Source organism: Cyprinodon variegatus, unplaced genomic scaffold (genome assembly GCF_000732505.1).
Source record: "Cyprinodon variegatus isolate N-32 unplaced genomic scaffold, C_variegatus-1.0 Scaffold115, whole genome shotgun sequence".
NCBI lineage: Eukaryota > Metazoa > Chordata > Actinopteri > Cyprinodontiformes > Cyprinodontidae > Cyprinodon > Cyprinodon variegatus.
The window spans coordinates 226,809-242,050 of record NW_015150568.1 but is presented as its reverse complement, the minus strand read 5'-3'; the positions used below and the strand labels follow the sequence as shown (position 1 = coordinate 242,050).

At 35.3% G+C, this 15,242-nt stretch overlaps 1 protein-coding gene across 1 annotated transcript in view; it reads right to left on the bottom strand.

The window, feature by feature from the left end:
• Positions 1 to 7,676: 7,676 nt before the first annotated feature.
• Positions 7,677 to 15,242, bottom strand: part of slc35g1 (solute carrier family 35 member G1) — an 8,951-nt gene continuing 1,385 nt past the window's right edge. Inside the window, exons 2-5 of the mRNA XM_015375206.1 lie at positions 12,809 to 12,989; positions 10,856 to 10,990; positions 10,531 to 10,727; positions 7,677 to 9,189 (exon numbers count right to left, since the gene is read on the bottom strand). Of these exons, the coding sequence (XP_015230692.1) occupies positions 8,777 to 9,189; positions 10,531 to 10,727; positions 10,856 to 10,990; positions 12,809 to 12,989 (926 nt within the window). The 3' untranslated portion in view covers positions 7,677 to 8,776. The remainder of the gene's footprint in view (positions 9,190 to 10,530; positions 10,728 to 10,855; positions 10,991 to 12,808; positions 12,990 to 15,242) is intronic.

Here is a 15,242-nt window from a genome sequence, read left to right as displayed (position 1 = left end):
ATATATATATATATATATATATATATATATATATATATATATATATATATATATATATATATATATATATATATTTATATCATCTCAAATAAGAGTAAATAAGAGTATAGGCAAATTATATAAACATGTTTATTGGTGTTCTTTGTTTCTCTAAGCTAAGTTATTTCTTCATACGACATATTTATTTCCTTTACAGCAGCCATTTTGTCTATAAGGTTTACACATAAAATACTGAGATATTTAGGCAACTCAATTTTGTGTAATTCTCTGATGAGACACATAAGGTATCTCCCGATTTATTTCCATGGAAACCATTTAGCAATCATAAATAAAAACTATTACTACTAAGCATTTTGCAGGTTTGTTTTTTTCAAACCTCATATATTTAGGCAAGAGCACTGATACCGAACCTGTTGATATGAAAATGGATACCTGTATAATTAGAAACAGACTGCAGATGTTTAACACTCATGGGGAAGAGCGCAAAAAAACAAGGGAAATCTTTCTTCACCAAGAAAAACATGACTGGAGGACTGAAGATTGACACATAAATATGTAGACAAAGATTATTTTCTTTGGGTAAATGAGGCACAAATGTTTAGCATGAGTAAAATCGAGGATATCAGGAAAATACCTCAAGTTAACTGTGAGGTATAGAGGTGGCAGTGTCATGGTATGGCCAACTTACCTTCATAGAAATCACCATAAATACCCACTTGTATCAGAGGGTCCTTGACTTCAGTGAGATGCTGTAAGGTGATTTAAAACTGGTTTCATATTCTGGAAACTCCTTAAACATCTCACAGCCCAAAGAGTTGATATGGTAGAGTTACTAGATACATAAATGTTAAGAAGTAGAGTATTCTGACTTTTATTTAAGCTCTTCATTTATCATGTCTTCCTTAATGAATAAACCAAGGCTAATAACTGAATATTTAATGGGGTGTCTTTACCTTTTTAAAAGCCTTTAATTCCCCCAGATACAGAACAATATTTTTGTCATTTTTCTATTCTCTTAAGAGCATGAAAGTGATCATGAGCATTGCATCATGTAGTAAAACAAGCAATTTAAGTTGAAAAAAAAAATCTTTTCACAACTGAATAATTATAGTAGGGCTGAAACAATTAATTGGATTAATAGTAATTAATCTATTATTAAAATAATCTTTTATTAATGTAGCAATCAATTAACCGTTAACTGGAGTATAGAGACTCTAAAACATGCCTTTATCTGAGTAAGCGACCCACTTAGAGCAGTAATGATGTCAAAATTTAAAAATATATACATATATATTGCATTTAAGATTAAAAAAACAAAACATTCTTGTCTGTCAATATGCTCTATCCAGAACTCCTCAAATGGAAAATATTATTTAAGGAAACTTTTGCTATCCGATTATTAATCGAAAAAATAATAGTAATTAAGTAATAATAATAATAAGACAGATTAAGGAATTTCCAAAATTATCGTTAGTTGCAGCTCTAAATTATACAAAGAAAAATCACAGATACCTTCACAAAAAATACTGCTGCCAAATTTTATTTTGAAAAATGACCTTCACTCTCCGGAAACAACCTGCTTAGCTTAGTCTTTGTCCAACTCTCATTTATTGCGTCAAATACCAGGGCACTGACTACAGACAGGAGCCATGCACAGTGCAAGTGTATTCTACATGTTTTACTGATAAATGAAAGGTTTACTGTATTCAAAACAACCAAACATTATTTCAGAGACTTGATAAACAAACAGCGCTTTCTGAATCAGAATCATTCAATTGGTCAAGATTCTTGGCACTACAGGAAATCTGAGTTCTTAAAGCATGCAGACATTAAGTAAATGTAACAGGAAATATAACAAAGCAGCTTCACATGCTGCTTACAGTCATTCAGGAAGCTGGGGATTCATTAACAGGTAAAGGTCGGCACCTGTAAGCAAAATATAGGGTATCCAGCAGGGGGCCTGCTATGTCTTTCAAATGCTTCATGTTATCATGTGTTGTTATTAAATACTGTTATGGTGTGTTTCTGGGGGACTGGGATGATGACGGGGCCCCGTGCAGCTCCGGAGACTTCTTGATAACCTGGGTGACGATGGGGGCCAGCTGGCCGTTCAGGCATGAGGGGGAAAACCATCAGGTGCTGGAGCTTTCCTGTACTTCTGGCACCAAAAAGGTCTTTTTAACATTTAGTAAAGTGAGGTTTAGTAAAGGCAGGGGTCAAAGGGGAGGAGGTGGAAGAGTTGAAGGTAGTCCTTTTGTGCGGGGGTGAGGTGTGGATGAATGGGCTTGAGGTTTGAATGGCTGCTTTTTAAACCCGCAGAGAAAGCTGTTGAGGTCATCGGCCTGTCGGGGGTGTAGGGGTCATCACCACGTAGCGGGCTGACTTTTACCTTGCTCAGTTTGTGTCTCTCTTGCTTCGGTATGATGTTTCAAATGTAATAACTGTATGATGTATAAACTTCAGCAAGTTTATCCAGGTCACTGCCTGAAACGTAAAAAAAAAACCTTAGGCCTGTATCATCTGCTTTGAGTCTTTGGTATATTTGCTAACAGTCATAACCACAGGCAGAGGTTTTCCACTTTTTGTTTGCAAGTTGGAAATAGACCATGATTGGAGTCCAAATGGTGCACAGGGGGCAGTACTGCATGCTTCTGACTAACTGTGTACTGCAGAAACCCAGTCTGTTTTTGCCTCTGGTGGGACTCTGGTTTGCAAGGCTAAAGAACAATGCAATATTTTTCCTTTGTTATCAGTACAACCCGTTCCTCAGCTTCTGATATGCAGGCTTTTACTGGAATCTAAACAGCAGACAAAACAACAGAGATTTCCCTCAGTAAAAAAGGCTTAGAGTTTATAAAAAATGACTAAAGATGACATCTACTTGTCTTGTTTTATTTTGACATCAGAACACCAACCGTTGTTTACATAAACTCTCTTTTGACCTAAGAGTTTAGCACTTTGTTCTACTCACAACAGCTGAAAGTTCGGCATCAGAGGTTTGCTGCTGCTGATGAGATTGAGCTGTAAAGAAGGAGCTCGTCCATCTTTTTTCACCAGGTAGCCACATTTATTAGGTGGATAGGGTGCTGTACCTGCCAGCTGAGGGGGAAATTAAATAAACCAACTAGAAAATGCTTTTGCAGCTCCAAGTGTTCGATTTGTTTTCTTTATTTTGTATTTAAGCCCTGTCAGGTGTTAAGTCCTAACCTCAATCGTATACTACAGGGATGGGAAACAGGTCCTAGAACTTTAACATGTGCCCTCGGTCCAACCTATCTTAGTAGATATTGCAGTAGTCAAAATATAGCAAGAGATGCATGATGCCCACTAATAAAGACAGATGATTTATCTTAGTTTCAAGCTAGCTTCAAATCAATACTTGAGTATTTCAACAATTATATTAGTACTTAGTTGTTAATTAATGCATCCTATTTATTTATTGTTTACTTGTAAACCACTAATAGTTAGAATTGGGTATGTAGGTGCTCACTTTTTCTGTCTCACTACTGGCAATGTGTGCTAAAAGCCTTTTTATTTTTGCTTGTACCGTATGTGAAACAGTATTGACTGAAACACCACAGTGTAGTGAAAAGATATTAAAAAAAAACTCATGCTTGTTTTTTAAAGAAGTAGTATTGGTAATTTCCTCAGTGTAGCATTAGAAGGAGACTCTAGTAGAACCTAATATAAAAATCTCTCATTAACACCCTGAGATTGTTTTCTATTTCATTTAAACGTCTGCAGTCAAAGCAGAGCATAAACCTGTGTGTGTTGAGTAGGTGTCTTCACTACTTGCATCAAAAACAGCGAGAATAGCTTAAATGCTTTGTGTGACAGCACTGTATTTTTTTCCCCTGTCTGATATCTCACATAACTTCCTGGATTTTACCAAGCTGTGGTCTGCAAAAGGATAGCTCAGCCTGCAGACCATGCAAGCAAGAAGCACCTGGAAAAGAACTCACAAAGCACCTTAAGAAAAGCTGTCTACAATAATCACATTTAGACAGGGACAAAAATGAAATAATTAATGCAAACAGAAGGATTTGTTGACACAAAGAGTTTATTATAAAAATATAATATACTCAAAGTTTTTTTTTTCTTTTACCACTAAGAAGAAATACATACATTTCAAAAAGTTGGAAACACTAAAGAACTAATAAATTTCTAGTTCAGTGCTTTGGATAAGCTTTACTTGTATTTGCGTTAATCAAATAGTTGTTAAAACAACATTTCAATGAAGTGGAATGATAAATAAAATGTTCTTATCTAACAGGTTATCTTGACATAATAGTTTTATAGAAAACCACAGCAAATAGGACAGCAATAAAATCATATCAACTCTATTTGAGTCAATAATACTGTCTACCCGCAGAGAGTTGCACCGCCTGTTAATGTAACCACATGCATTGCATCCATTTCATACAGATTAACCAGATTTCTTTCCTTGAGAAGGCACATAGAGAAGGAATGTCATTAAAAACAGATGATTTTATTCAAGATGAGATGTGCAAATTCAGATTTAAAGGACTCATGATTGGATTAACCCTATAAATTGATCAAGTTTATCTCTTGTGATGACACATTTCCCATTGGGTCTAAAATAATCAAAATTAGTAAGAAAAAAATGCTTACAAAGAAACTTAAGAATATTAAGTAGAAGCGAGGTAGCACTAAATTTATTAGCTCTGATGTGACATTGGTGCTAAAATGTCGATTAAAGGATTAAAGCGGCACTTAGATGCTATTAGTTACTGTACTGTACAACCGACTGTGAGATAAGAATAGTGTTATGGATAAGAACTGATATTGCTTTTTAGATATGCAAGGTCAGAAGAATTTAGAATCCAACTGAATACACATCATTGCACTGCTCTACTGAAATATTCAAAGGAAATACATAGAGAGTTTCTGAGAGTTTTTCACACAGAATGGATTATTGCTTACAGTGAGTACTTGGTCCAAGATGAGCCTCTGTGATGTTCTACAGTTAAACTGAATGATCTGGGTTACGTTAGGAGCATTTTTAAACAGGACAATGGTATATGAATTAAATTTTGCATGCTTTTAATCCTATTTTTTAGATCACTTTTTGTTGTTGTTTTGCTATAGGTAAAAAAAATCATAGAAGAAATCTTAGTATTAATTCTTTAACATTTTTATGTTCTTAAGCTTCACATCATTAGAGTCAAAATTGACATAAATACTTGCAATAAACTATTACCTTTTATGTGGATATTCACATAAAGCTCTATTGTGTTTTGTAAATGTTTGGTAATCTGTTACTTTATGAAGTTATGGTCGTGTGAAAAAAAAATACAAAAGACCTGATCTACTACAGCTTTGCTGATTAGATTCATAGATAACTTTAAAGTGCTAGCACACCTGAGAACGATGCTGATGATTCCCGTAGGATGTTTTAGAGATAGATTGCTGGTTCCTCTTGGGTTATCGGCAATGCTGGTAAAAATGTGAAAAAGCCTTAAAATAAATGAATCTTTCATTTTCTAAATAGCATAATTTTAACTTGAAAACTAGAAAAAAACGCACTCCAGATGGTTAATTGCCACACCAATTAGAAAACCTATAAAATAAGCCTATAAATTTTTTTTCTGGTTTTGAAAATATGATCTGATGCAAATGTAATCTCTATCAGCCACCCTATAAATAGGCCATATTGAATAAATCTACTGCAACAAAAGATTAGATCTTTAGTGTAAAATAAATGCACATCAATAAATAAAGTATTGATGCCTTTTTTTTAACACATCATTGATAATACCACCTTCAAAATACAAATTATGTTAATTATACAACTTTCTATAATTCAGTTCATGTGCATCAGCCCAATTTTCTAACATAAGGCACTTTTAGCAAAGGACAGAGATGGGAAAAATAAATTAATAGATTCATAAATTATAATCTATAAATCATAAAAAAAGATGGTAAACACCTGAGGGAATTAGACAGAAACCCTGTTTTAAGTATTTAAGTTGAAGAAAAAAATGAACATGTATGTGCATAGCTGAGTCAAGTATTCAGTAGCACTAAGTGCAAATCACTATAAAGAAATAAATAGTATTAAATAGTAATGTTTTACAGCTAGTATTTTTTTCTAAATAAGGTGATTCAACAACAAAGGTCCCACACTCTCTTTGGCTTTCAATTTAAGTTAAAGAAAAATGAGACAGTGGACGTCATTTAAAACCGCTTCACTCTTCTCAAACCAAACTTGTCAGTTCCTGAAAAACATGATTTGATTTGACTAAAAATAAATGCACACAACAAACTACACACATGTTGACTCTTTAAAATTCAAGTTTAGAAATATAACAAAGTTGCTTCTGAGTTTTAATCCATCTAAAGATAACATGTTGTTTAAATATGGTTTTATCTCCTCTCCTGTTTGCATTAAATAAGTACCAAAGTACAAAGTAAACTAAAAAAAAAAATTATGAAAGTCAAAAAACAGGAAAATTAAACGTGGAAACAATAAACCATCAGTCAGTTTGCATAAACTCATCATGGACATCTTGAAGATGCAAATAAGGGCCCAGTTCACAAAAAGCATTAGGAGAGATTAATCGGTGCCTTTTTGTCCACACCGCTGGATTAGTGTAACACACCTTCACTTTGGTGTCTTTAATCACACATCTGCATATGCTACAAAATGCTGCCTAACATCTGTAACTAACAAGAATAAATTTGAGGACATTTCACTCGATTTCATTCATCCAGAGTGGCTTTACATCCATTTTAGATTCCTTCAGCTATTCTAAAGCCTCACCCTGCTCTATATCTCAGAGCTTTTACAGCCCAATGTGTTTCCCTTCTCTTAGGCAGCTGACATTTGCTCTTGTATCTCTCTAGAACCATGCCCAAGCTTACATGGGACCAAGCCTTCTCTGTAGCAGACCCTGAACTCTGGCATCCTCCCTCAACACTTTGAAATATCTCTTCCTCCTGGGAACGGCTGAACCATATATTTCTTTATTGTGGTTAATATGCTATATTTAGATATATATAAAAGAATAAAAGCCCCAGAATACCCACAATAGAAACCTCTGCAAACTTATGACAGATATTTGGTGTTTTTAAATTAATAAATGTAATCATGGATAGTAATGTTGAAATATCGGTAATGCCATATTACCATTATTGAATGAAATGATATTGTGTTGTATGTTTATCATCCAGCTCTGCTTCTGGGTTTTTAATACATGGGTGTTGGTTTCATGTTGATCTTTTGTTGTTTTATGTCGGCTTTATAACCTTGTTTGAACCTTACATGTTATCTTGCTTGTATCTGTACAGCACTTTGGCCTCTATATTTGTTTTTAATTGCTTTATAAATAAAGTTGGAATATGTTACTGAAGGAATGACAATAATTTGGGGTTTTTTAATTATGGTTTTCAGCCATTCCTTTTTTTTTATTATTATTTTTTTTAAAGAAGAATTGGAAAAAAAACAACTTTTAGCCATTTCTAGTTGGTTCTAAGGCTTTAAGGCACAATTCATACATTTATAAAAGGGAAAATGTCTGGGTTATTCCAAAATTTGAATGCAAGCAAGGGTTATACATTCAAAAATCAGTTTGTATGACAGTTTTAACCACTGTCCCCAAATTTTAACCTCTTAATCAAATTAGTTAGCTTGTTAAAAAACAAACAAACAAACAAACAAACCATGAACTACAGCTGAAGGCCATAAAAATTGAAGGAGTTGGGATATTAGAATTACAGTCCACAAGCCAGCTGGTTTCACATCACCAAGAAAGAAATCAACACCTTCATGGCAAAGGCCAATTTTTTTCTGTTCTTAAAATGGAAACCCATAGGAGACAAAGATGTACCTATTTGTCAACAATGAGAAGAGGAATATTTGGAGGAATCACGGCCTAAAGACGTAATATAAACTGTTAAGCATGGTGGTGGCAGCATCATGCCGTGGGGTTGTTTTCCTCCAAGAGGAAATCGAAACTACTGCATTACTGAAACAGGATTAAATAAAAAAAACTTGTTCTGAATTAATCAAAATCGGCAGCGAGAGTTTTGATACTTTGACATAACCGAATGCTCAAAGGGTTCAATGATATAAAACACATAGGTTTAACGTTTAAGGAGTAAAAGTAATAATGACACCTCTTTGTTTAAATCAGAACATCCTAAACAGAAATCCTACCTCCTCCCCTTCAGAAAGTGCCATGCATGTTGCCAAGTTAAGAGAGACAAATAAATTAAAATAAATTCAAGATGATGAGTGAAGATGTTTCAGCCAGTAAGCTGTTGGTCAAATACATTTGAAGGATGGCGAGTTTTCTAAGGTGTTATTGAGACTATTTCTGCTTGGCTTTTCTTACTAGCTTCCATTTTTGCACTGTTGCTCTTTTTGCTAGCATAAAGTACCAAATTCAGCGCTCTTATTTGGCAACCTTGGGAGCTCTCATATGATTGCCTCAGGAACCAGGAAGTGGACTGCTCCTTTAAATGACACCAAACGATAAACTTAACTGAGATGTTGTTGTCATTTACTAAGAGATACTTTGTTTAAATAAATGCTTGTCTGTGCGTAAATTGGAGCCTGTATGGAGAATTTTAACCATTTGTGGATTTGAGAATGTCCCCCATAAGTTCAGGATTATTCCCCAAATTCTAGTCTAGATGTGATTTTCAAGTGATTTTTCAAAAGCATGATCAAAAACTCCAATTAATATGCATTATGTGTCCATGATGAGGGTAAACAAACTTCTGCCTGGTAGCCGTGCATCTATCTCTTCTTTCAGCTCTTGCGAGTGTTGATATACCACTTCCTAAGCGCAACTCCACTGGTGCTCAACACGACGCACAGCGCTCCGCCGAGGCTCCACCAGGTCGGCGCACGATTAAAGAAAACGAACTGGAAGAAGAAGGCCAGCACCACGTCCACCGTCCGCATCAGCGACACGGGTCCGGCCTTCTCGATCTGCAGCGCCTTTGTCAGGAAGGTCTGGCCAGCGATGCCCAGAGCAGCAATCAGCATCAGCATCCAACGATCTTTGCCACAGAACGGGAGTTTCCACTCACCGAGGATGGATACTGAGATGATGCACTCGATAAGGCCGATCACAGCGTAGTACCACACGGAGAGGTAGTAATGGACGCTCTTCCCCATCTTTCGCAGGACAACAAAAGTGAAAGCAGCTCCAACTGCACCTAAAAAAGGTAGAAGCAATTAGCACGAGAGGAATTATCCTTATTATTATATTCCATAGAAAACTAAATTCCATACAAAATTCAATCTCACACCTCTTCCTATAAGCATCACAATAAATGGATATATCATAGCCACCTGTGTGATGATTCATAATATAGAAAGAAAAATTTTTTTATGGCTAAACAATCAAAGAATAAATGCTTGCTAATTATGTTAAGAGAAAGTTAAGTGGAAGGAAAAAGTGTGATACTTTACTTGTGTAAAAACGTTCCTAAATCGCAGACGACAAAGATAAGAGTCTGAACTGTTGCTCATTTTTAGCAGAACTTCTCACTTAGTATAAAAAACACAAACACCTGTAATGCCCATGTGTTTAATTGGCAAGTAAACTCTCTTGATCTAAAGCCCATAAATAATCTAAAGGGTATTTCAAGAATAAGATAAGAGACACTAGAGCCAATAATGTAGATAAACTGAAAGCTGTTATTTTAGAAACGGGGCTTTCAAGGAAGCTCTGGAACTCTCCATGGTTAGCCTGTAGCAGTAGGCTACCATTGTCTGGATCCATGCTGGTCATGCAAGACACTCCCCTTATTCCCTAAATGAACTCCTTATGAGAGGAGCCTTAAAATAAGCAGAGATTAGAAGGTGATCTCAATATCTAACAATTTTTTCGAGCAAAAAAGGATTTAAACATGTTAGCTGGAAACGTTGAATATCCCAGCTGTATTTGAACTACTCTATTCCACCATAAACCATATAGAACTGTAACAACAAGCTGCTGACTGAGCTACACATGGCTACACTTCCAGAAAAAATACAAAAATCAGGTGAACTACAAATACCGAGGCTCCCATTGAGACGAGCATAAGCACAGAAGCCCTATTTTAGTAAACATAATAGGTCTTTATCCTACAATGCCACTCTGGTGTTTTTGGTTTGAATGCAGGATTTCTCTGAAAAGGGAAAAAGGAAGCAAAGAAACTGAAAACAGATCCCACGCTTAATTGCTCTGAAGTCATTTGAGATGCGATGTAACCCATCTGTGTGAATCAAAAGGAAAATTAATCAGGACCTGAGAGCCAGAAGTAAACTTTTAATGAGATCGTTTAACTGGAACATTTGTCGAAGCATTTGGAAGTGAAAAACTTGGAGGCAAATTAAATACAAGTCTACTTTTTTTTAAACCGAGCAAATGTCTCATGCTAATGTTTGTGCCAATGATTATAAAAGTGACTTTAAAAAAGGCATTTGAGCTTTCAGGAGAGGAGATGACCCAGATCAGAACTTTGTTTCAAACAAGTACAAAAAGAAGTTAAACTAATTATTCATTTTGTTACCTCCAAAGGCAGCTATGGTTCCCTTGACGTGGTTTGTGTAGTTGCCTTCGATGCCGCTGGGATGATCGCCGAATAAGAACGGCGGCCGAGCGATGAGGATGACTCCGGTGAGGGTGAAGGCAGTGAACACACAGTCCCAGATTGTACATTTCTCTTTGAGGAAGATCCAAGCCAGGAGCGAGGTAAAGACTGGATTGCTTATGTGATCATTTGCAAGAATTTCATGGATAGATAAAGAGAAACAAAAGCAGAAAATCATTTTTTTTAAATAACTTTTATAAATTTGAAAATAATTGGAATGCAGTTAGGTTTTATCAGCACTCACCTGAACATAATGACGGTGGCATCTGCCAGCGGCATCTGCTGAACTGCATAGTAGAGCAGGATCATGGCGTTAGAACCGAGGAAACCCCGAAGCACCAAATAGATTCGTTTATCTCTGGGACCGAGGAATCCTATCCTGGAGGAGTAGATGCACCATGAAGATGGCCGAATGTTAGGGAGCACGAATGACTGAGATGCATGGATGGAAATATGACACTAATAGAGGTTAGTAAAAGATGGTTATAAAGGATGAATAAAGGCAAATGTAGGAAATGAAAGAATTGGATGATTAAAAAGGATGAGAGAAAGTCTTTTTAATTACATTTCTTTTTTTATCAATCATCTATAATTAGATTCACTCCCTTGCAAAAGTATTTACAGCTTTTCAGCTTATATAAATTGTTTCACATTATAAACATACTTTATTCAGCAGGCATGTGATGTGATAAAGCAGCACAAAGCATTCAATGTCGTTACAGCGACAGCTTTGCTTGTTCTTCTTGGCAAAGTAACTTTTAGTCAGTCAGACTGAATTAGAATCTAGATCAAGAATTTTTATTGTCATCATGAAACCTTAATGACAATTTGTAGACTTCCGAACCTAGAATGTACTGTGCAGACAGATTGGTAGTCTGTCAAAGTCAGCGTTAATGTTTTTTAAAAGATCCTGAGCTTCTTTTAGATACTGGCTTAAAGTGGGTAAATGCCGCTCTGGCTGAGGGCTGCAGTCAGTGATTATTTTGCTAATTGATTCATTTGTCAATTAATTTCTCTAATAATCGATTAATATAGAACCACCAAAGGCTCCTTAAAGAAGATTGTTAAATAAATTAAACCAGGTGCAACTAAAATGTTTCCACTTGAGGAGTTCTGACTAAACATACCGACAGAAGAAAATTTTTATTTTTCTTTCTTAAATGCAAAATGTTTACATAATCTTTTACAATTTTGATATAATCGCTGCTCTTAGTGGGTTGCTCTGACAGATCAACCCACTAAGTGACTTGAAAAAAGGCTGACTCTGTACTCCATTTAATGATTAATCGATTACTAAATTTGTTGACGATTATTTCAATAATTGATTAATCACGATTACAGTCCTGCTGGAAGGTCAATTTTTTATTTTTTTTTTAAACCAGAAAAGATGAGCATATCGCTTGAAAAAGTTCCGTTTTGGTCTCTTTAAGCGATATGCTTATCTTTTCTGGTAAAAGAAAAAAGAATGTTCACCTTCCAGCAGGACTAGAAATCTAATCAGTTTTGGTCTCAGCTGGTCTGAGCAGTTCTTCCACATATTTGCTGTTGTCCCTACACTCCGGTCAGATTTTATCTAAGCTCATTCAAGTAAATGATACTAAAAAGAAACCAATGGCAAGTTTTTTTCAAGTTTATTTGAAGTGCCATACCACTGTGGTTGTAACTTTACAAACCAGCAAAGCACTCCTACAAACATAACCTCCTTTGAGGGGGTAAACATAAACTAATTGAAGGGACATGCATATTTTAATGAACTCTAATTCACTAAACTAATGTAGGCAGAAATGTCCTGGTACAATTTTTCATTTTCAATATAAATTTTAGCAGCTTTGAGTCTGACTGATAACATTATATCAAGATGATATCATAAATGCTTTTATTGATTGCTTAAATGTGTGGGATTTTAAAAACAGTCTTGATCAAGTTATATTATTAAACTGACCCACTTGTTATTAATCAATAGGTTAGACAAATTTTAAACAGAAGCAGACTGTTTCTATCAGTTTGTTTATAATGTAGATATGAGGTGAAGGTTGATATATTTTCATTAACTGACTGAAATCTGACAGATTTTTAATTATTAATATCATATAAGTACAAAAAAAAAGATTCAAAGTAAAAAGTGAGATTGTCCTGCATGAAGGGAACACATCTCTCCCATGTTTTCCTAAAAGCAAAGAGTAGGAGTTCTGCTTACTTGTGGTAGATGAGTAACGGTATGACAAAAAGCATCTGGAAGAAGCAGCGTATGGCGCTGATCTCTATGGCATGGACTCCCTGGATGGTTTTCACCAGCAGGGCGATGATGGAGAAGAATACAGTGGACAGGAAAGCATAGAATAAACCCAGACCAGGACATCTCTTTGGTTTCTCTGGGCCTAGGAAGAAGAGGTAAAGAGGTAATGAATGTTTCATATATGGTTTTTAAAATGCTTTATTTTAAATGTAATATGGCAGAAAGGGTTCTGTGTGTTCTTCTGAGCTCTTCGGAAGAAACCAAAGATCCGTCAAACAAACACTGTGGGGAAATGTTTGTACAAGCTTCCTGGTGAGCAACAAACTGATATGTTTGCAGAGATTGAATTTCATTCTGGGAATAAACAGCCATTTTTCTTTGTTCTTGCTTTTCTTTTGATGAGAGTTCACCTTTTTTCCTTTTTTTTTTTCTTTGCTCACTGGACATTTCAAATACTCAAAACATAGCTTCAAAAAACATGACAGAGTTGAACATTACAAAACAATGCAGCGGTGTTGCAAAGTCTGCAGAATGTGGTTTCGGCGTCTTCTTGCTACTCATCTGAAAAAAAAAAAAGAACAAAAAAACAAAACAGCACATCCTCCTTTGCAGAATGTTAAACCATGGATTTTGTTTATCATCTAGAATCTAATGTGATCTTAGATGTATGGCATTCACACTAACTCTCCTCTCCATTGTATTAAAGGTATTGTGGAGGATTTTTTGGGAATTCTTTAAAAGACTCACCCTCTCCACTTAAAAACAAAATGCATATGCACAACCCTGCCCCTGCTTCTGAGAGGGAAGGCTTATGAAAAGTGTGCGAGAGCGTGCACGAGCCCATTTTTCCTCGTGCACGCTCTGTTTAAAAGTTGCTGTTTGCATCGCTCATATAAGCTAACTTTCTAAAAGAACATTAGCAAATGTTCCACTATATCAGACTCACCACCTTTTAAGTGAAAATGGGGGCGAGCACGTGGGACGGCCTTACGTAAACATATCACCAGAATGATTGACAATTGGGAGGACCACTTATTTAGATGATCCACCCAGAAAAAGAACATCCTCCACTAAACCTTTAAATATCAACTCTTAGCTGATATGACAGATGTTCCTCTACATCTGTAGATGTCTAGTCTCAAAGAAAAGAAATAGGTTCTGTTTGTTCTACTCTGAACAAAGTTTTTTAATTTTTTAAATGAAAAAATTTGAAGAAACTAAGGTGACTTTTAATTGTCACAAGTTTAATAACATTTTTTATGAGGTTATTTCATCAGAGCCAACAGTTGGTTGAGAGGGGATCCACATGCTGCTCTTTTATGCATCATATGTCTAACCGTTATTTTAACCTCTAAAAATACTTTGACCACACACAAAATGTCAGAACTTTGTTGGAAGAAATCCCTTTTCAATTTGTTGTATTTTTTTGTTATTCACCTGATTTGTGGTTTAAAGAACGAAAACAGATCACAGGATTTCTTTAATCAAAGGTTCTGGTATAACTCTAAAAACACAGACCACACTTCTAAATTAGTGAGTCTTTGTTATAGCCTAAAGGAGATTAAACATAATTAAAATGCATTAATAATCAAAGGTAAAAAGCAGCTCTCATTAAAACAAGGAAACAGGAATGGGGAAAGCCCTCTTTTATAATCAGGTTCTTCCTTCCCGAAGATGAATAAACAAAACCCAGTCAGCTTGGCTCTGCAGCATGCGGTACGAGCTCCATGTCTTCATTCTTAACAATGTGCTTTTTATGAGTGGAATAAAAGCCGTGGGGCTGGAATAAAGAGCTCTAATCTTGTTGCTGTGAAAGTGCAGAGTCATGTATGGAAGCCTATTTCTGCCAGTTTGATAAAAAAAAAAAAAAAAGAAGATATGATAATTTAGCTGGTTGAGAATAGAAAACTTAATACTTTTGTCACGTTTAAACTGTGACTTGGAATCTTATAAGTTACAATTTAGCACAAAATTATTTGGACAGATTCAGCTTTAATGAAATACTTTAATATCACAGTGTTTTTCTGCTTTCTTGAATTACTTAATACTTTAAGAGGCCCAGACAGAGCCCAACATAGTATCTGTGGAGGAAGTTTAAAATTAGAATAATAAAAAGGAGGTTTTTCAACCTCAAAGAACTGAAGCTCAGTATAGAAATTGAATTGTGAAAATACTGGTGAATACTTGTAAAAAAGCTGGGGGTTAGCTAACTGTAATTCGCAAGTAATCCGAGTTTTTTTTTTCATTAGTAACTAAAAAAAATGGAATATAAAAATATGGAGCTAAATTGAGGCCATAAAGTTTGTTAAAAAAATGTAAACTTAAACAAAAAATTTTGGAAAAAAAAAAATTTGACCAAAAAAAAAAAAAAAAAAGAGGGTATTACAGTAAGTAT